Raw genomic sequence first — 23,987 nt, forward strand, 5'->3', positions numbered from 1 at the left:
ATATTTGGATCTTAGAAAGGCTTTTGATACTGTTGCACATGGAAGACTGCTGCACAAATTGGAGCAGTGTGGCATTGGAGGCAAATTGCTGCTATGGATAAGGGGATGGTTGAGTGGCAGAAGACAGAGAGTGGTAATCAATGGACACTGCTCAACGTGGACTAATGTTATTAGTGGAGTTCCTCAGGGTTCAGTGTTGGGTCCGTTGTTGTTTTCGGTGTTTATGAATGATATTGATGATGGGATATCAAGTTTAATGTCTAAGTTTGCAGATGATACAAAGGTTGGCAGGGTCGTTAAGGACACTACTGACGCTATGCTGCTGCAACAGGATCTGGAAAGGTTGAACAGATGGGCTGAGAGGTGGCAAATGAAGTTTAACATTGACAAATGTAAAGTACTACATATGGGTAACAGTAACCCTAGAGCAATGTATCAACTCTGCGGTACTACACTGACAGTGGTGGAGAATGAAAAGGACCTGGGGGTAATTGTGCAGGCAGATATGAAGTTCTCTGAGCAGTGCAGACGAGCTGCAAGAGTAGCTCATGGTGTCTTGTCAATGATATACAGGAATTTTTCTAGCAGGGATAAGGAGGTGATTATTCCCTTGTATAAGGCAATGGTTAGGCCACATCTTGAGTACTGTATACAGGTCTGGAGGCCTCATTTCAGGAAGGATGTAGAGCTGCTGGAACGGGTACAGAGAAGGGCAACAAGATTAGTAAATGGAACAAAGGGTTGCTCTTACGAAGAAAGGCTTAAGTTTTGCAAATTACAGAGTCTGGAGACTAGGCACCGGCGAGGTGATCTGATAGAGGTGTATAAGGCTTTGAATGGTTTGAGCATGCTCAATGCCAATGGGATTCTTCATCTTTCTCAGAATAATCAGCTCAGAGGGCATAAATTCAAATTGAGGAAGGACGGATGTCGGATAGATGTGCGGAAATTTGCCTTTGGCCAGCGGGTGGTTGGTTGGTGGAACCGACTTCCATCACTTGTTGTTGAAGTTGATAGCCTAAACAAATTTAAGGCTCAACTGGACAGGTATTTCGAGCGAACGGAGGGGTGAAATGGGAGTGGTTTTTTTTTTTTTTTGGCTGTTGCTGAATAAGCTTGCTTTCTTGCATCATATGCCTCTACTAATGCTAATGCTAATGCTATTCTGCAGTACTGCAAACTGCTTTGCATCTTAAAATAATACTAAATTTATAATCTTGGTGCGAACTCTTAACATTTACCAAATACACATTCTAAAATATCTTTGAATATAGTTGGCTTTTCAAGATATAATGCTTGAATTTGTTTGGATTATTAGCAATATCTAGTGCTATATATATAACAGACCTCTGTAGCCAAGTGGTCAGGAGTGGGAGTACAGTAGCATAGTCTCTTTGAATAGACTGGGGTTCAAGCCCCTGACTGCTAAATATGGTCGATCTGACAACCTGCACTGGACCAGCGTGGCAGATTATGGTCCATTTCCCTCAACATGAATTGTTGAGGTGTCTTCCATCTTGTAGTGGATTGATAATGGCTGCAGTTAACTTTTAACTAGTGCTATAATGCATTACTTTATAGACCTTTTCTTTTGCTAATCCTTTCTAAATTCATCAGTACACAAGTACATATGTATATTTACATTTCTCATGTATAGACCCACAGGAGTTCATATTTATCAAGTTCATTTCAGTCAAGTTCAGGACTTGTATTAATTAATCAAGAAAAATTTTTAGTCAGATACTTTTATCAACACTTTGCAATGGTACAGAATTTTCTAATTCTCATTTAAAATATTAATAAACTTTTAGTTTTGTTGTGGTAGATATTTGATAATAGATTATTAATATGCATTAATCTAGTCAGTATGGGAAAGATAACTGTGCTATTGAGAAATTCAGTAAATTTCCCTCACATGATAATTAAATCACTGAGTATTGTTTTTCATGCAGTTACATGCCATACAGTTTGATATATATAGAAACTGTACATTAGTACATTAAAATGGTGTGTGTTCTGTATTCCATTTTATTATCCCACCATTTATATCTCTCTCTCTCTCTCTCTCTCTCTATATATATATATATATATATATATATATATACACACACACACACACACACACACTAGTATTTAGATAGTATTCTCAGCTAGATAGTATTCAAAATTTAAATTTAGATGGTATTCAAAGATTAACTTTTAACTAGTGCTATAATGCATTACTTTATAGACCTTTATATATATAACAGACCTCTATCTTTGACAGCTATCTTTGAGGCAACAGCTTGTCTAAGAATTAAAGCCAACAGTGCAACCTGGCAGCTATGTTAATTCTCAATAAGATTAGAAGATCTAAAAGCTGAGGGTTAGTCTCTTTTCAAAAATATATATATATATATTTTTTTTTTTTTTGGGCAGAACTGTGTATTACTCATGAGCAATTGAGACTGACACAAAATATATATATATATATATATGTAATATTTTCAATGTAATATTGTCTGCTATTTTTAAACCTATATTATATATTGCTATCAAACCTCTAATAATGATACCTATCATTCAAGCTTTCATGACTTTCATTCCAAAATACCTATAATTCTTAATGAACCCAGTTATTGCTATTAGTAGTTCTCCAATGTAAAATTCAATTCATATAACTGCATAATACAAAACCTCGTCAATGTAAAATGCCTTCTAAATAAACAAATCAGCATCCTAAACTTGCACAATTAAATCTTTTAAGTTCTTATTACACTACATACGTTCGAGCCCATCACCACCAAATACGGAGGATGCGGAAAGGTCAGGGAATGACCACCGCATATTCCCAGAGTAATATGGCCTTAGTTACTAATGCTCCTAACAAAAAACAAAAAAAAAACCAAACCAAACCAAACACTACATATCTATTATTCACAAAATTTCAATTTGCAATAGCCAGTATAATTCATAAGAAATGCAGCTATCATTCAATTGAATCTCTTCTACTCAATTACCTTCTTTACTCAATCTTAATAATGGAATTACTTTCTAGTTATTTTTTTTTTACATTTGTTTTTAATATATTTTAATTTCCCTCTTTACAAATTACTTTAAGCTTTTCTCTTGTTTTTTTTTTTCTCTGTCTGTTATATATGTTCTCTTTTTTCTCTCTTCTGCAACTATAATACTATTCTAAATACACATTTGCTCATTCTCTACACGGGCTTGACCCATGATCACTGAAAGCACATGTATTTTTTGTACCCTTGGTTTTTTTTTTTTTTTTTTTTGGTAGTTGTTGGCGCATAGGCTTCTGTGGCCATAATGCACCTCCCAAGGTTTTTGCAGTACTTTGATCCAAGCCCGAGGCGGGAATCGAACCCGCGACCTTTGGGTTGCCAGGCAGGCACTTTACCCACCCGGCTAGCCCGGTCGGCTGTACCCTTGTGTTTAGCCGCTCAGCTGCAGATGCTGTTAGGAAGATACAGAAAATTGAAGATTTTTATCATCAACCAGTTAACACAGGCTCATTATTTTCAAGTTATACCTCACAGGTGTAGCACTGATACTGCAGAATTAGTCTGCCTTCTGTGGCATCCTAATCAGCAAGATACATCACTGTCTGCTACATGTTTTTTTTTTTATATGAAAACCCTAAGCAAGAGGTATTAAAACCTATAGTATGGATTGAAGGTTGAGAAGATTAACGAAGATACCTATTGACATTAAACTTGAATTTCCATAGATTGCAATTTTCAGGAGATATGTGCGAAGGGAGGTTGTTCCAGAAAACAGAAGTCAAAAAACATAAATGAAGAAGAAAAGTTGGTTCTGTAAGCTTGAAGTTGGACAGTAAAAGGATGTTAACTGGCTGCAGAATGTGTTCGGAATGGTTTGGAAGAAAGAGCGGGAATTACAGAAGCCAACTCAAAAGAACAGTGCTGCACATGGAAATATCTATAGAAAAGGCATGCAGCAGAAACGGAACGTCTATGAGACAGAGTTGAGAGACTGTTAGAGACGAGTCATTAATTAACCTAACTGCCCTCTTTGAATGGAGTCTAGAAGCGTGAGAGAGGCTTTGGGGTCACCTCCTCAGATGTGGGAACAATATTCAATGGTAGGGAAGATTTCAAATTTGTGCAGAGTGAGCAGCTTTTTGGAAGAAAAGTAATGCTGAGAGTGAAACTGGCTTATGGATCGACACCGATGGATCCATACTGGCAATCATTGATCAGATGGAAGGTTACTAGATAGTTTAAGAAATGACGGTTAATGAATTTCTCCATTACTTTATAGCCGTAAAACCACTAAATGATCAATCAATCCATTACTTTATAAAGAGTAGAAGTGCAATGACACAATAATTGGATGGGAAGGCTTTTTAGAAACTGGCTGGATATGAAGAAATTTCCAATTAGAAGGGGGAAAACACCGATAGAATAAGAAAGTGTAAAAAGGCAGCACAGAACAGGAGTTAACCCAGGAGCCCAGATTTTGAGAAGAAGTGGAGAAATACCATTAGGACCTGGCACTTTCTTGACATCAAGACTGTTCCAAATTCTTTTGGCATCCTTTTGAAGAAAGATCACAGGAGGCATTGAATGGAGTGTACTGGGAATGATAGGAAGTCATTTACCAAGATCATCAGTACACGAGTTAGAAACAAAATAGGATGTTATCAGGTCATCTTTAGCTGAGGTGGCAATGGAACATTCCGGTTTTGACAGAGGTGGTAATAAAGATGGGCAAAAGTTGCAGCCTTTAGCTTTGGTAAGAGACCAGAATGTTCAACATATCATATGTATAAGAAGCAAGTTTTCTACTCTTAGCCTGTTTAAAATCTAGTTTGTAATGATTAGTAGCTGTATTACAATTGTTGCAAGCTTTTGTGTAGGCATAAAATGAACCTGGAGATTTAGATGCAAGCCAATTCCGATATGCAACGTTCTTATCTTTAACAGCCTTAACACATTTACTGTAAAATCAATGTATAAGATGGAGTGTGGAATAAAGGATTTTATTCCTACAAGAATAAATTCATTGATTCGATTTGAGCAAACATTGACATCAGAAGATTTAAAAAATAATCCGACAAAGGAAAAGAAGAAAAGAAATTTTGTAGATCATCCCATTTTCCATTCTTATAATGCCAAACAGCACAAGGTTGAGAATGTCTATGAGAGAAAGGCCACATTGGAGAAGAGATCATCTCCAAGTTGTGATCTGAGGCACCTAGAGGACCACTTACCTCAACTATCTACTTAAATGGAGTGTTTGTGAGAAAAAGATCAAGCAAGTTGGCTGCATGTTTAGAATTGTCTGGTATTCTGGTAGGTAAATGAACAATCTGTGCAACATCATTAATAATTGCAAAAGTCTCAGCAACTCGAACAGTTTGTGTCCATGTGAGTAGAAAATGGAAGCCAGCTGTATTTCTGAACATTAAAATCACCAAGGAAAATTTAGCTGACTTGTAGGAAAGTTGGACTGGAGAAAGTCAAGTTTCAAAGTGAGGAATTCAGAGTTCAGAGTGATTAGTGGAGTTCAGAGAATGATAGAGGCATCAGATGAATTTAACAGAATGGGGTAGAGTGATTTTAAGCCAGAGAAGATCAAAAAGAGGAGATTCCAAATTGCTGTGTCTAACAGGGAATATCAGTGTGGACATATGAACAGTACCACCTTTGAAGCAAAAGGAATCTTACAGTGAATAATTAGGACAACTAAGATGACCAGTGGTTGAATCAACTGATAATTGAGATTCTGTTAGAAAAAGTATGTGGGGCTTGGCAAATTATAAGTGTAAATGGACATTATTGAGATTGGAACTGACACTACATATACCTCCAGAAGCTCACATCTGGTGAGTATGGGCTTGGCACACCCAGGGTCTTGAGATGGATATCATCATTCTTCTCTTTCTTGTAATTCCCTTCTTCTTCTTTTCTTTCTCTCTCTCTCTCTCTCTCTCTCTCTCTCTTGCATCTCTGTAGCCAGGTGGGGAGGAGCAGTAATGCGTATCACATGCTTCTTGATTAGAACAGGGTTCAAGCCCGTCACCACCAAAATCGGAAGATGTGGAAAGGTCAGGGAATGACCACCACATATCCCGGAGCAATATGGCCTTAGTTGCTAATGCTCCTAAAAATCAAAACAACAACAACTCTCTCTCTCTCTCGGGATAATTCAGAAATTTTTTATTTTTTTGGTTGGTGCAGCATAAGCCTCAGGCTTCCTTGCACTATAAAGCTAATAATAATAATAATAAGTGTTTTGGAGAATGTGTTTTCACAGATACATTTGTTATATTAGTTTGACTTTTCATGATTTATTGAGTAGTAAGAAAAGGTGGGAAGGACATGTATGTAATAATGAAATTTTTGGATAGGTGTACGCACAGCAAGAATATACCCAATTCCTTAATCCCCTGCATATGCACTACTCTGATTTCCTCCCATCACTATCTGACAGAATAGAGGCAGTAATATTATAAACCAGCTGATTCAGAAGCCTCCTAGAGAGTTGCCAATAGGTTCAATCCAGTGAACTATCTGGTGGCCATCCATTTTAGAGCTGTACTCTTTCATGGAAGACTGCTGTACAAATTGGAGCAGTGTGGCATTGGAGGCAAATTGCTGCTATGGATAAAGGGATAGTTGAGTGGGAGAAGATAGAGAGTGGTAATCAATGGACACTGCTCTTCGTGGACTAATGTTATTAGTGGAGTCCCTCAGGGTTCAATGTTGGGTCCATTGTTGTTTTCTGTATTTATAAATGATATTGATGATGGTATATGAGGCTTAATGTCCAAGTTTGCAGATGATACAAAGGTTGGCAGGGTTGTTAATGACACTAATGACAGTACGCTGCTGCAACAGGATCTAGAAAAGTTGAGCAAATGGACTGAGAGGTGGCAAATGAAGTTTAACATTGACAAATGTAAAGTATATGGGAAGCAGCAACCCCCAGAGTGACATATCAACTCTGTGGTACTACACTGACAGTGGTAGAGAACGAAAAGGACCTGGGGGTAATTGTGCAGGCAGATATTAAGTTTTCTGAGCAGTGTAGATGGTCTGCAAGAGTAGCTCATGGTGTTTTGTCAATGATATACAGGAATTTTTCTATCAGGGATAAAGAGGTGATTATCCCCTTGTATAAGGCAATGATTAGGCCACACCTTGAGTGCTGTACACAGGTCTGGAGGCCTCATTTTAAGAAGGATGTAGAGCTGTTGGAACGAGTACAGAGAAGGGCAACAAGATTAGTGAATGGAATAAAAGGTTGCTCTTACAAGGAAAGGCTTAAGTTTCGCAAATTAGTGTCTGGAGACTAGGCACCTGTGAGGTGATCTGATTGAGGTGTATAAAGCCTTCAATGGTTTGAGCATGGTCAGTGCTGATGGAATTCTTCCTCTTGCTCAGAATAATCGCCTGAGAGGGGATAAATTCAAATTGAGGAAAGATGGTTGTAGGATAGATGTGTGGAAGTTTGCCTTTAGCCAGCAGGTGGTTGATTGCTGGAACAACCCTCAATATGTCATTGTAGAAGTTGATAGCTTTTTAAATAGATTCAAGGCAGAACTTGACAAACATTTGGAGTGAGTGGATGGGTGAAATAAGGGTTTTTTTTTTTTTTTTCCTACTGTCTTTGTCTTGTCTAATAAAGGAGGTAGCATTCTCATATATATTCTTCAAAATCATAATGTATGGGGTATCTATGCCTTGTCTTTCCAGTGCCCGAAACATTGCCTTATACAGTATGGAGTCAAATGCCTTTTCATAATCCAAAAATGCCAGGCATAATGGTGTTTTATATTCATTTGCTTTGTCCATTAGCTGTGACATTACGTGAAGGTGATCCATAGTTGAGAATCCTGTCCTAAAGCCAGCTTGCTCTTTCCGTTGATTCTCATCAAGTATTCTTTCTGAATGGAACATTTACTAATTAAAAATGGAACCTGGTGAGCTTACCTGTAAGATCATCATCCCATCTGATTGATAGTTAATAATTTTTATAAACAAAATAATTTTTTCAAAATTAAATTAAATTAAAAATTTTATTTAATTTTGAAAAATTAATTTTTTATTTTATAAATTATAAACAAAATTTTCTGTTGGTTTACTCTTTTTGTATATAACAGAGCATTTCGGGATTCTCAGGATTTGCTTTTGAAACAAAAGGAGGAAGCAGAAACTGCAGCTAGTGAAGCAAGGATTGCATACGACCGTCTTCGAATAAAGTAAGATATTGTAGTGTAGTTGCACTGTGTGTGCATGCATACATGCACACACACACATATATATATATATATACACATACAGGAACTCCTCGACTTACGTAAGGGTTGTTTTGCACAGAACACTACGTAAATCGGAATTTCCCCCATGCTTGTGCAGCACTCACAACTATGCTCCAAATACGGAGGATGTGGAAAGGTCAGGGAATGACCACCGCATATCCCGGAGCAATATGGCCTTAGTTGCTAGTGCTCCTAAAAACCAAATAACAAACAACAACAAGCAAAAGAAATGTTCAACGAACATGTAAATAGAATTATTTATTGTATTTATTTATTAAATTTTTTTATCTCATGCACAGGAAAAATTACAAAAGCGTGCAATTTAAAAAAAATTATAAAATTATGAAAAAAGAGAGGAGACAGGCATAACATCAGTAAGTTGAGCATTGTTGCCAGAATCAACGTCTTCAGCTGATAAGTACGCCGCTACGGAGGTTGAGGGATGTGGAGATTTAGAAGGGATCGGCCACTCAACCTTACAAAAGAACATATTAATCGATGACTGGATGGTGGCTTTTTTCTTTTCATTGTAGATTTCGTTGTAGCAAGCAAGCATATCATTCACCCCTCTGTTAACTTTTAAGAATCATTCGCTGTCAGGATCCATCTTCTGAAACCTTGCCATTGCTGATGCAGTTTCACAAACTGCCATTGCCATCTCTCTGGTAATGAAGCATCTCGGCTCCTCATTTGGTTCATCTTGAGCTTTGTCAGCATTTTCTTCTTTCACTATCACTACTTGCAAGTCAATAAGTTCTTCATTAGATAATTCCTTCTCTTCTTCCTCTATTAACTCCTCCACGTCTTTGGCAGTAACCTCCAACTGGAGTAGCTTTGCAACCTTTACAATTTTATCTGTAACCTCTTCGTATGATTAATCTTTTTAGGCACACTATAGCCTCAGCAGCTTATGCGCCATTAAACCTCCATAACACACACACACACACACATCTTTTTCAAATCCTTTGAAGCCTTTTACATGCTGGCGCCTCCGTAGCCAGGTGGGCAGGAGCAGAAGTGTGTAGCACACGCTTCTTGATTAGACCGGGGTTCGAGCCCGTGACCACCAAATACGGAGGATGCGGAAAGGTCAGAGAATGACCACCGCATATCCCCAGAGCAATATGGCCTTAGTTGCTAATGCTCCTAAAAACCAAACAACAACAACAGCCTTTTACATGCCGTGGGCACATTTTCTTCCATGCGCCATTTAAACAACTTTTAGTAATTTCTGCCCAGGCCTTATTAATGTTTAAGACGGCATGGTAAATACTGTAAGATTTCCAAAAGTCTCTTATAAAATTTTTCTCATTGTCTACTGCAGACAATGCCTGAGCAATGATGTGCGTAAATAGTATGCTTTTAAATTCGAAATAACCTGATCCATAGGTTGGATGAGTGAAGTCGTGTTTGGCGGTAGATATATGGCTCTCACGTTCGAATTGAAATCATCTAGATGTGTAGGATGTCCAAGAGCATTATCTAATAGAAGCAAAATCTTGAAAGGAACATCATTGTCTTTACAATATTTTTCAACATCAGGAATGAAGCAGCATTTAAACCAATCCTCAAAGAGAGATATTGTTAGGCTCTGTGGTTCAATCGGAAATGCACGGATAGGGTGGCTTTGTTGATGCCCTTAAATGCATGAGGATTTCCAGAATGGTACACAAGCAGTGGTTTTAATCTATAATCTCCTGCTGCATTAGCCCCAAGCAAAAACGTGGCCCTGTCTTTTGATGCCTTGAAACCTGGCATTGTATTTTCCTCTTTGCAATGTATGTTCAATCCGACATTTTTTTCCAATACAGAGCAGTCTTGTCAACGTTAAAAATTTGCTGTGTTGAATAGCTGCCTTCATCAATAATTTTTTCCAGCAAATCACAAAATTTCTCAGCAAATGCAGAATCGGCACTGGCGACTTCACTGCATATTTAACGTTATGGAAACCAATGTGATGCTTGACCCTATTAAACCACCTGTTGCTTGCCGTACTTATCCTTAATATATTTATAAATACTTGTTGCTTTTGCTTAAATGGTCATTAGACTCAGGGGCACTCGCTTCTGAATCTGATTTTCCATCCATATTATTAATAGCTTTTCCATCTTCGATATAGCACCTGAACACTGTTTTGTGATCACTGTTAATCTTAAATGCATTGATCCTTTAACATGTTCTTTTATATGCAAATTGTCCCTTAAAATAGTATTCACTGTTGAAGCAGCGAGACCTAATTCCTTTGCAGTAGATGACAAACTTTTTCCTACTTCGTACTTTTTAATCATTTCATCCTCATTTCTAAATCAATTTTGTTTTGTTTCCTGGCACTACCACCACCACTTGCACATTTCGTTGGTCACTTTCCCTTCATCATTGTAATACATAAATAGGAAAATTTGTTTTTTATATGATTGAAGAATTCAGTGAAGGGGAACACATTTCACCATAATAGCGTAAAATGCTATTATTAATTAATTAACATTAGCATTAGCATTAGTAGAGGCATATGATGCAAGAAAGCAAGCTTATTCAGCAACAGCCAAAAAAAAAAAAAAAAAACCACTCCCATTTCACCCCTCCGTTCGCTCGAAATACCTGTCCAGTTGAGCCTTAAATTTGTTTAGGCTATCAACTTCAACAACAAGTGATGGAAGTCGGTTCCACCAACCAACCACCCGCTGGCCAAAGGCAAATTTCCGCACATCTATCCGACATCCGTCCTTCCTCAATTTGAATTTATGCCCTCTGAGCTGATTATTCTGAGCAAGATGAAGAATCCCATTGGCACTGAGCATGCTCAAACCATTCAAAGCCTTATACACCTCTATCAGATCACCTCGCCGGTGCCTAGTCTCCAGACTCTGTAATTTGCAAAACTTAAGCCTTTCTTCGTAAGAGCAACCCTTTGTTCCATTCACTAATCTTGTTGCCCTTCTCTGTACCCGTTCCAGCAGCTCTACATCCTTCTTGAAATGAGGCCTCCAGACCTGTATACAGTACTCGAGATGTGGCCTAACCATTGCTTTATACAAGGGAATAATCACCTCCTTATCCCTGCTAGAAAAATTCCTGTATATCATTGACAAGACACCATGAGCTACTCTTGCAGCTCGTCTGCACTGCTCAGAGAACTTCATATCTGCCTGCACAATTACCCCCAGGTCCTTTTCTTTCTCCACCACTGTCAGTGTGGCAGGCGCCTCCATAGCCAGGTGGGAAGGAGCAGCAGTGCGTAGCACACGCTTCTTGATTAGACCGGGGTTCGAGCCCGTCACCACCAAATATGGAGGATGCGGAAAGGTTAAGGAATGACCACCGCATATCCTGGAGCAATATGGCCTTAGTTGCTAATGCTCCAAAAAACCAAACAACAACAACAACTGTCAGTGTAGTACTGCAGAGTTGATACGTTGCTCTGGGGGTTACTGTTTCCCATATGTAGTACTTTACATTTGTCAATGTTAAACTTCATTTGCCACCTCTCAGCCCATCTGTTCAACCTTTCCAGATCCTGTTGCAGCAGCATAGCGTCAGTGGTGTCCTTAACAACCCTGCCAACCTTTGTATCATCTGCAAACTTGGACATTAAACTTGATATCCCATCATCAATATCATTCATAAACACCGAAAACAACAACGGATCCAACACTGAACCCTGAGGAACTCCACTAATAACATTAGTCCACGTTGAGCAGTGTCCATTGATTACCACTCTCTGTCTTCTGCCACTCAACCATTCCCTTATCCATAGCAGCAATTTGCCTCCAATGCCACACTGCTCCAATTTGTGCAGCAGTCTTCCATGTGCAACAGTATCAAAAGCCTTTCTAAGATCCAAATATATAATATCAAAGTTATTCCCTGCATCCAGTTCTTTTGTGACTACATCATAGTATCCAATCAAATTGGTCAGGCAAGACCTGCCCTTAACAAAACCATGCTGCATCTGAGCTATAACTGAATTCTTGTCTAGATGATCCTGCAGTGCTTCTTTAACCAGTGCCTCCATTAATTTACCTGGAACAGAAGTTAAACTAACAGGTCTATAATTACTTGTGTCAGCCTTTGATCGATCCTCCTTTGTGAATTGGGGTTACATTTGCACATCTCCAGTCTATGGGTACCTCCCCTGAGTCCAAAGAAGCTCTCATAATTATGGCTAAGGGTTTGCTTACTTCCTTTGCTGCCTCCTTTAATATAACTGGATAGATCCCATCCACCCCAGGTGCCTTTTTTATGTTTATCCTCAACAATCTCTCCTCCACTTTCCTCTCAGTTATTACAAAATCATCCAGCTCACTGCCAATGTTTACTTTACCTACATCATTCTCCTTCCCGAATAACTCCTCGTGCGTGAATGTAGATGCAAAATACTCGTTTAGATTGTTACCACCTGAGCAGGATCCTCAACCGTTGAACCATCAATATCCAGTGGACCAATCTGATTCATCCCTTTCCTTCTTGAGTTTAAATAGGTAAAGAACTCTTTTCTGTTTTTCTTTGCATCCTTTGCCAAGGATTTTTCGTAGTCTGCCTTTGCCTGCCTAATCTCCTTTGTGACTTGGTTACAGACCAACTTATATCTATCATAGGCTTCCATGTCACCCATTAATTTGTATGTATCCCATGCATTTTTCTTCTCTGCCACATGTCTCATTAGTTCATCTGACTACCATTTAGGCCTAAACCTTGAACAATATTTCTTAGTTGGTATGTAAAGCCTGGTAGCCTCCAAGATTAGTTCCTTGAATGCTTCCCATTTTGAGTTTGCTGTTGGTAACATCATGAGTTGGTCCCACTGTATAGAATTTAAATACTGCCTCAGACCATCATAGTCGCCTTTACGAAAACAAAAACCCTTCCCTTTACCTCTGATGGTAGTTACCTCCTTGAGTAAATCCCACTTCAACACACTGTGATCACTGCCACCTAGTGGTTCATTTATCTGCAGATTCTTAATGCATGAAGAATCACTACTGATAATCAGATCAAGAGTATTGCTCCCTCTTGTTGCCTCACGAACATGCTGATGTAGAAAACAATCATCTAATAAATCCACAAAAGCCTTGCTAGTGTACGAGTGACCAACCCACAAATTCCAGTCAATATCTGGGAAATTAAAATCCCCCATTATAAGACTCTCTGATTTACTGGCCCACTCTATTTCCCTGTACAATATCTTATTATACTCATCAGAGTCATTAGGCCTATAGCACACTCCTACTCTTAATTTTGATTTCCCTATGCTTATGTCACACCAAACTGACTCGACACTGCCCTGTCCATCGATGTCGACTGGCTTCACTTCCTTGGACTTTATGTGTTTCTTAACTAATAGCATAACCCCTCCTCCACTCCTGTCCTATATCCTTTCTATACACATTGTATTCCCCAAATTCCAGTTCCGCATTCCTTATATCTGTGTGACACCACGTCTCTGATATCCCAACAATATCTGCCTTTGATGTTTTGAGCAACACCTCAAATTCATCAAATTTATTTACCAATCTCCTAGCATTGGTGTACACGCAGGTATACATGCACCTGTTTCTATTCTTGGCTACCCTAACACAACCCATGTGTTTACTTGTACCGCAATGACTCCCAGCAGTCTCTGAAATATCCTGCATCTTGTTTTTCAGGCTTCTGCTCATTTCAATAGAAGCAGTGCAAGAATCACTTCCACCTCTGCCAGTGGCTACTGTTAATCTATTAGTCCTTGTATCCCCCCCAACTAGCAGTTTTCCGACCCATCTAACTCTGCCTCGACAGCATCAGCAAAAATTCTTGCACCCTTTCTATTTAAGTGTATCCCATCCCTGTAGAAGCAATCTCTCCTGTTAACAAGTACAGTCCATGCTGAAAAAAATTCTACCCCTTGAGCCTTGCACAATCCCTCCAGGGCCGAATTGATCGACAAGGCTCTCATCATATACTCCCTCCTATCGTGTCTGGGCAGAATTGCAGACACTTTCAAATTATGGTGAACAACTGCAGTTATCTGTATTATCGCAAATGCAATAAGATACCCATTTATAATTAGATGCACTAACAGAAAAGCCCAATAAACCGGAAAGTGCAAGGTAGTGCAATTTCCATTATAAATATGACCTTTTAGAGAGATAAATAGCTTAGTAATATAGCGAGATTTTCAACTTCCAAGGACTTGGAACGAATTGCAAAAAAAAAAAAAAAAATGTATTATTGGGTTTACATTACAATATTTTCACGATACCTCCATTTATTCCTACAGGACGCAAAATGCGTTTCCACGATTTTTTTAGTTTACACCGGCAGGCAAAAACTTACTTAAAGTCAGGGAGTTCCTGTATATAATACAGTGTTTGAAAAATATGTTAATTATTTGAAGAACATGTTTCATTTTACTTTAAAACTTTTTAAAAGTTTAAAAGTTAAACAGTTAAAATAATACAGTACACTATTGTAAAAAAAAAAAGTTACATACAATTTTAAAAAAAAAAAAGTTACATACAATTTTAAAAATTATGTCTGTATTTCCTTTGGTACATTTTGGCTGCAATATTGCAGTCAGTACAATATCTAAGTTTATAGGCTGGTTGTGCTGATTTACTTTTAGCTGGTATGCTGATTCCATAAATAAAGTTTTTATGATGCTATTTACCTCATGAATAATGTGCAGATTTCTGAATGGAACCAAATTTTATCTGCTGTAACTCATTTCCCTCCCACATCTGCTCTGGTGATATTTCCATCATACTGCTAGTGCTTAATATGCAAATTTTTGCTGTCAGATCTGATTTCTTTTCTGCAGGTGTTACAGCTGCATTTCACGATTTTTTTTTTTTTTTTTTTTTGTAGCCAATGTTGGCATTTGTAAAGTGATATTTCAAATTTTTATGAATGGCATAAACAGAGCTGTAGCTTTTAATATTTGTTAGAGAATGCAAAATTGTTGAAAAAAATTTCAAATAGTACATGACCTTTTTTCTGTTTTACATGTGAGGGTCTGGTGTACAAATTATTCTGCTATTAGAGAAGATTTTACTGCTGTCCATTTTACCACAGTGTTTCTTAGATTTTTTTTTTTTTTTTTTTTTTTTTTTTTTTTTGTGGAGTAATGGAAATTAACTTTATCAGCTATCAGAACTCATTTCTTTGCGGTATCTCTATGGCTGTATTTCTCTCAGTGATCCAATAGTGTACTGCTGTGGCTTATAGCACTAATTTCTGCTATTAGAGGTCAGCTGCATCTAACAGCATTTTTAGCAGCCCATGTCAGGAATGAAGTGTTGTGTCAATTTTTAACCAATGACACAAGAAGATATCTAGCTTTTAACATTTGTTTTTGTATACAGGATTTTTACATTTGAAAGTTTGGCATAATCATTCTTACTATCAGAGCTGGCTTTCCCCTGTACATATTACAGTGTTTCGTGGCAAATTTTTGTAGCCTGTTGCACCCAATGGTATTACCAACTGAAATATCAAATTTTTACTAACAGCATAAGAGGATATCTAAATATTAACTTATGCTCCTCTTAAACACCAAAACTTTGGCAGTTTTTAAAAATTCGCACAAAGTGAATGACCTTTTTATTTCAAAAGGAGCTGTTTTACATCAGGGAATCAGGCTGGTTCTGTCTTAGCACACGTGACCACCACATTTGACAGCAAATTTTTGCAGCCTATTACACTGGTTAACTACAACAAAGTGATTACAATGAAGGTAGCAATTTCTTACAAATCACATAAGAGGAAACCTGACTTTTAACTTTTGTTCCTCTGTGTAGAATATTCCCTTGGGTCATGTAAAAATAATTTATAAATGGTACATGAGCCTGTAATTCCAATTTCAGCTTTTTTGCAGTTGCAGAGCCACCTGCAACTGCCTGTTTATTTTTGCGATTTCAGATTTTTTCAAGGAAATTAAGAGCACTTTTCTTCATTTTATATGAAGAAAAGTGCTCTTAACTTTATATGAAACTGAAATAAATTTCTTATCAATGCTTGTTAAAGTGAAAAGCAGAAAAAAGAAACAACAGAATTTATTTGATTAGTTTTTTTTTTTTTTTTTATTTCTTGTTAAACCATTCAAGATTTTATTACATAAGTTTAAAAACCATCACTGAAATGAGAACAAAAAATAATAGAAATTTAATAATCACAACTCATTATTTCACATCTTATTATTTCATGCTGATTTCTTTTAAAATGGATTATTTTTACTAAGTTTTAAAATAATGTTTTCAAGATCATCACTGAATTTTCTTCCGTACTGTTGTTGCCTCCACAAAAATTCTTTAAATATCCACTCGGCATCCTTTTTGAAGTACCATACACCCTTTTCATTATTGATTTACGTTATTTCCACTGACTTTCTATGTTATTTCTATGAGCCCCAGTAACAGGATCAACAAAATTATTTTTATGTTTTTATCTATTTTTATATCAAATATTAAATTATTTTTATCTTTTTGTAAGCAGCCCATTCACCCAAAATGATTGCGCCTGGCTTTATTACTTTAACAATTATGTTAAAGTAAAGTTTCTGCCTTTCTATTTGGAACTAATGTAGCCTACTTTATTATTTCAATCAAATGCACAAAAAATCCATCATTTCGTAATATTTCTTCCTGTGTGATTTTTCCATTTTCCTAAGGTTGTTTCTTCTATTTCAACTATTATACCTTGGGCTCCTAGACATGTAGGTTTGTCCAAAAACTGCAACCTGCAGGTATGTAAAAAACATTCATAATACTTAACACAAGTATCACAGTGAACTCTAGTGTGGAAATTGACAGCCTTTATAGATCTTTACATTGCCCAAAAATATATAATAGATAACAATCTTTTCAGAAATAACCTTGCTCCTTCGAAATAACTACCTTTCATTACAGAGATTGATTGTCGAAATAATGGACAACACTAAAAATATCCAATAGCCCATCTTCCATTTGTAATTAGTTAGAAATATACTTTACAAATTTCATTTCTTAACTAATCTTTTTTTAAAAAATATTGAAGAGCAGAACATACTCATTGCAGTTTCAATAAATTCATTTTTTTTCTCCCACTCTTGAATGGTTTTTCTTTTGCTGAAAATTGCTCAACTCATTGAAAATGAAACTTAACTTTATCCACTAAAATGATGACCATAAAATTGATGGACAGGTGGACATGACAGTAAAAGTCCCTGTGATAGACAAGTAGGATTGGCAATATTAGTTAACTTGTTGACATGTTTATTTGGATTTTACTAAAAGACTGTCAATATGTAGACCACAGTACATAATAATTAGATGCAATGGGGGGGGGGAGAAGAGAGAGAGAGAGAGAGAGAGAGAGAGAGAGAGAGAGAGAGAGAGAGAGAGAGAGAGAGATCTTATTGGGGCTTATAAGGCTCTGAGAGGGGATACTAAAATGAATGAAGGTGAATTTTCACAGTAAATTAAAAAGAAGGAGTTAAATTCAAATTACAAGGGAACAGGTACAAACTGGACTGTAGGAAGTTTTCCTTCAATTAGTGAATTATTATTGGAATAAGTTACCTGCATGGTTAATTAAGCTAAGAGTTTGTGGAAATTCAGAGGTTATCTGGATCAGTACCTACATGAAGAGTGAAACACAGGTTTTTTTTTTTTTTCTTAGCTAAAGCTTGGGATTTACTTGCAGCATGTGGTTAATACTGATACCATGTTTTTTTTTTTTTTGCTTTAAATTAAAATTGTACTAAGCTTGATCTTGTTTCAATGCTGTTACGTACATCATAACTGGACTTTCAACATGTCTATCTAAACATGTTTATGTGAGTTCATGCAGCATAAATGCTGAAGTGAATTGAATTAAATTTTTGAGAAAGATTATTTCATTATATTTTATTTTATTCATCATGAAGCAGTCTTGAACCTCTAGTTATGTAAAGTTAAATATTTTCCAAAACTAAACATGAATAGGAGCTTGCATTAAAATAAATATGGGTATATTGCATTATGACTTGTAATTGGAAGTATACTCATCTATACAGCTGTGTATACCAATTTTTCTAGTTTTCCACAAGGAGAATTGTCGAAATTACCATGTTTTTTGTGAGTTATTTGCACATTTTATTCGTCTGGTTTTTCTAAAATGTTTAAGTTAATTATTCCAGTTATTTGCTCTCAGGGGGTTGAATTGTGTGCACCTTGAGTGTAAATTTATTTTTTGTGAGTATTATATAAAAATGCATTGTGTTTCATATTGCTTTTTCATATATGAAACAAAAGTATTTCTTCATTTCAAAGTGTTTGTCACCATGTAATATACTATAAATTGGTGTGTGTGTGTGTGTGTGTGTGTGTGTGTGTGTGTGTGTGTGTGTGTGTGTGTGTGTGTGTGTGTGTGTGTGTGTGTGTGTGTGTGTGTGTGTGTGTGTCACCCATCCAAACTCCAAGAATTTTTCTAGTTCTTTTTTTAATTTATTCAAACCATCCACTTCCACATCATCAAATATGGAACTGGATGAGTTGAGAAAGCCTATTCCAAATTCCTCACATCTGTCTTGTAACGATCCTTCCGTAACTTGAATTAATGCCCTCCCCATGTGTGTGGTCTCAACAAGAGGAAGAACGTCATTAACATTCAGCTTACTCAATCCATTAGCATTAGTTGAGTCATATGATGCAAGAAAGCAAGCTTATATAACATCAGCCAAAAAAAAAACCCTTCCCATTTCACCCATCCAGTCACTCCAAATGTTTGTCTAGTTCAGCCTTAAATTTATTTAAGCTATTAACTTCCACAACAGCACATGGAAGTCTGTTCCAGTAATCAATTACCTGCTGGCCAGTAATTGATTAGTAAATTAGTCAATTAGTTGATTAGTAAAAGTTAGTAAAGACAACTTCCGCACATCTATTCTACAACTGTATTTCCTCAATTTGAATCTGAGCAAGCAGAAGTATTCCATCAGCATTGAGTCTGCTAAAACCATTCAAGGCCTTATACACCTCAATCACATCACTTGCAGTCCCTAGTCTTCAGGCCCCCGAGTGCCAAGCGTTAGTGTCCAAGTGATTTTTCCTGAGTGATAAATATTGATTTTCCCAGCGATCTCATTCTGTTTAATTTCTAGTGATTTTCAAATTTTCAGTTTATTATAAGTGGTTCTGTACTTTACAGATATTAAGTAAGAACCCAGAAAGGGAAATCACCTTTCTTTTTCTTAGTATATATATTAATTTTCACTAACAAACTAATTTTTCCAGCTGCTTGGTCACTAGGTGGCACCGCTCCTACCTCCATGTGGTGGGGATGGTAACCTGGGAGAAAAGGTATCCTCCAAGGCAAAAAGGAGAAACCATGGATATAAATGAATCCTTTAGAGCCTTCAAGCTCAAGGCCAGAGACATCACCTGATAATGAACCGAACCGAACCGAACCAACCCAAAAGGCTTCGTAGAGAAGCACAATGCCATGACTTGCCAAATCTTTTGGTAATTCACTCCCTATCCACCCAGCCTGTGGAAAAGTTATCGCCATTTCTAATCCAAAGATATTTGGAATCCATCGCCAGATTACCAAAAATGGTGAAACGACTGCAATCGGGAGACCCCCCTGATTGAAACAGCTTCCTCTAAACATTCTGAATGGCTACTAGTATCTGTCACTTAAACACACAACACCTTAAATTCATCTAAAGGTGTTATCACAGAGTGGGACCTACTTACAGTCTCTGAGGAAGAAATAGTTCAAGAACTTAGCAGTCAAAAAATGATCAGTTCCAAACGAATAATGACAAAAAAAAGATGGAAATCTCGTTCCTACTAGATCCATCATCTTAACATTTAGCATTCCAGCCGGCCGGGCTAGCCAGGTGGGTAGAGTGCCTGCCTGGCAACCCAAAGGTCACGGGTTCGAATCCCGCCTCGGGCTTGGATCAGAGTACTGCAAAAACCTTGGGAGGTGCATTATGGCCATAGAAGCCAACAACTACCAAAAAAAAAAAAAAAATTAGCACTCCAGAATTGCCATCCACAGTAAAAGCTGGCTATTTAAATTGCCAAATTCGCCCTTACATCCTAAACCTGATTCGATGTTTTAAATGCCAGAAATATAGACATTCTCAGCAAGCGTGCAGAGGGGATGCCATCTCTCCAATTTGTGAATCAAAGGACCATACACAAACAGATTGTGCAGCCTCAACTCCCATTTGCCCCAACTGCAAAGGAAGCCACCCTGCTTTTTCCAAATCATGTGAAATGTGGAAAGCTGGAAAAAAAATACAAAAATATAAAATTGAACATAAAGTCACATATCCTGAGGCACGCAGACAGATTATGTTGACCCCGCCTAGTCGAACATATGTGTCTTACACCCGGAGCTATTCATCAACTGCAGTTCAAACAGATGTGTCAATTCTTCTCTTGCTAACTAGGTTAAAGCTACCCTATCAACATCTGGAAAAGACACTTCTAAAACTAAAACCAGTGAAGCCACTAACACTCCAATCAGTATTCCAACTGATACTCCAACAGTTTCAAAAAACAAAGAAAAATTGAAAACTCCTAAAGATTCTAAAAAAGCGAAAGCACCCACTAACAGTATGGAAGTGGATGACCACCAAGGTTATGAGGAACCCATCCTGGAACTTCATGCCAATGACACAATGGATACTAGACACCCATGTTGCCAAAAAAAGACCAGAAGAAATGCTCTGTACAAAAAAAAAACAATCAGATGAATCTTCCTCAACTCAACCCAAATAATGCAAAACATCATGGAACTGCAGAGGACTAAGAAGCCATTCAGATGACTTGAAGGATTTACTCACGCAATTTAATCCCATAGGTATGCCTACAGGAAACGTTCCTGTCACCAAAAATCTCACTAAAATTTTCAAATTATGTCATGTACAGATGAGATAGAATATCGGAACCTCCTGCACGTGGAGGAGTAGCTATTCTTATTAATTCCAATATTCCATCGAGTCTCATCCAGTTACAAACCTCTCTAGAAGTTGTGGCAGCTCGTATTGAAGTTGGTAATTCAGTTACCCTTATTTCTATTTACATTCCACCATCTCTGCCGTTTCCTCATTCAGAAATGGATAATCTCCTCACACAACTCTCAACACCAATTTGCCTTTTCGGTGATTTTAACGGCCACCATTCATTGTGGGGATCCACTACAATGGACGCAAGAGGCAAATTGATTGAGGAGTTCTTGAATAACAGTGATCTAAATTTACTAAACTCTGGGTTTCCCACATACATCCACCTACCTACAGGATCCACTTCTGTAATTGACTTGTCAATTGCTCACCGTAAATTTTTCCAATCATGACATGGTCAATGTTAACCGATCCCTTTAATAGTGATCATTTTCCGATTATTTGCACATTACAAACAGGGGTAACTGTAAATCCAGACCAACGATCCACTTGGAAGTTTAGACAGGCAAACCAGGATGGCTATTCTGCCCAAATATATCTACTTTATGTTCAAAAACAACTCATTAATGATGTAACTGCATCATTGTTGCAGTTACATCATTACTCATCAAAGCCGAGTCTCATATCCGCAATGCCTTTGTCAGGAAACAACATCTGGTTATGGTCAACTTAGATCTTAAAAAGGCATTTGACACTACCTGGCGCCATTGTATTCTTATGGATCTTTACTATCTGGGATTTAGGGGCCATTTGCCTGAAATAATTAAAAATTTCCTGAAATTGTGCATTTTCAGGTCCGGTATAAAAACATACTCTCTGATTCTCACATTCAGGAAGAAGGAGTCCCACAGGGATCGATACTTACTTCAACACTTTTTGCAGTTAGAGTCAGCACCATGACATGTGATATCCCAAAAACTGTCGAAACTTATATGTACAGGAGCAGACGATCTTACCATTTCCTGTCAGAGTCAAAGTATCAATACCATTGAACTCCAACTTGCCATAACCAAAATTGAATTATGGACTTTAAGGAATGGTTATCATCTATCAGAAAATAAATGCACTGCCACCCACTTTTGCAAGTGCCGGGCTCTCCATCCTGATCCTGAATTACATATCAACAATATTCCAATCCTACTTGCTACTAACGTCAGATTTCTTGGTCTGATATTAGACAGCAAGCTTAATTTCCAAGCTCACATCAATCAATTAAGAAATGTCTGTCTAAAACATGTTGTTGTTATTTGGTTTTTAGGAGCATTAGCAACTAAGGCTATATTGCTCCGGGATATGCAGTGGTCATTCCCTGACCTTTCCGCATCCTCTGTCTAAAACATATAAACATACTTCGGTCAGTCTCATCCATGTCTTGGGGGAGCTGATCGATATACTTTACTTCACCTTTACAGAACTTTAATCTGTTCACGCTTAAATTATGGTTGTCTAGTATATGACTCTGCTAGAAGCACTACTTTACAACATCTAAATATCATTCAGCACAGTGCTCTGAGGACTGTGTTGGGCACCTTCAGGACTTCTCCAATCCAAAGTCTTTATATCGAAGTGCAGTTGGGAGTATCTTTATGATACTCGGTGGGATTTGTTCTACGAGAGCAAACCAAATGAAAATAGACCTGCTTCACTCAGAATTAAAGAACTTGTTCAGAATTGGAATTTTGGTTTAAGTGATATCTTTCAGGACACATCTGCTCCTGTTCCACCTTGGACATACGTTTCTGCATCTTACAATTTACATTTTCTTCAGTGGGGAAAAAATGTCATACCACCTTGCATTATCAGGCAGTTGCACTCATCTCACACTGCTCTGAACTCCCGTGCCTGTAAAATCTATACTGACGGATCGAAAACTGCGATTGCTGCAGATTTTCCTTCATTTACTGCTACAGTCTCACTACCAATAGCCTGCAGTATCTTCACTGCTGAATTATATGCTATCAAATTAGCACTTTGTAAAATTATTATTGAGCTATCCATCTCACCTGCCATAATTTACACAGACTCCTTAAGTGCTGTGTCTGCCATAAGAAAAATTTCTCATCTTCCCATTCAATCTTGAAATATATTCATTCCCAGTTAATCTCCTGCAACATTTCCAATCGGTCAATCAGTTTTTGCTGGATACCTGGTCATTCTGGCATTCCAGGAAATGAAAGTGCTGACTTTGCCGCTAAACATCCTCAGCCCTCTCTCTCACAACAACACCCTCAGGTTCCTCACAGCGACTATAAGCATATCATTCACAAAGCATGCTACAACAACTGGTCACAGATCTGGAAAAGTAACACCAACAATAAACTTTTCCAGATAAAACAGGATCCAAAGCTGTGGCTCTCTAGCTTCTGACCAAACAGAAGAGAGGAAGTGGTATTGGTGCGACTCAGAATTGGACGCTCATCATACACATCTCTTGGGAGAAAATGCACCTCAGTGTTCATCTTGTCAGATGCAATTTACAGTCCGTCATTTTCTGGTTGATTGTCCCTTACATTCAACCATCCATTCTAACACTTTCAAATCTCTCTCCACATTGAACATCTCTCATGATTTATTGCACTTCATAGGAAATGAAGGGCGCCTCCGTAGCCAGGTGGGCAAGAGCAGCAGTGCGTAGCACACGCTTCTTGATCAGACCAGGGTTCGAGCCTGTGACCACCAAATACGGAGGATGTGGAAAGGTCAGGAAATGACCACTGCATATCCCCCGAGCAATATGGCCTTAGTTGCTAATGCTCCTAAAAATCAAATAACAACATAGGAAAT

General features: G+C 37.6%; 1 protein-coding gene across 1 annotated transcript in view; it reads left to right on the forward strand.

Moving 5' to 3' along the window:
- LOC150082054 (progesterone-induced-blocking factor 1-like) overlaps window positions 1–23,987 on the forward strand; it is a 172,245-nt gene that overhangs the window by 61,818 nt on the left and 86,440 nt on the right. Inside the window, exon 6 of the mRNA XM_090379941.1 lies at window positions 8,132–8,230. Coding sequence (XP_090236067.1) covers window positions 8,132–8,230 — 99 coding nt within the window. The remainder of the gene's footprint in view (window positions 1–8,131; window positions 8,231–23,987) is intronic.

This window comes from Mastigoproctus giganteus, chromosome 8 (genome assembly GCF_048544385.1).
Source record: "Mastigoproctus giganteus isolate SK-2022 chromosome 8, ASM4854438v1, whole genome shotgun sequence".
NCBI lineage: Eukaryota > Metazoa > Arthropoda > Arachnida > Uropygi > Thelyphonidae > Mastigoproctus > Mastigoproctus giganteus.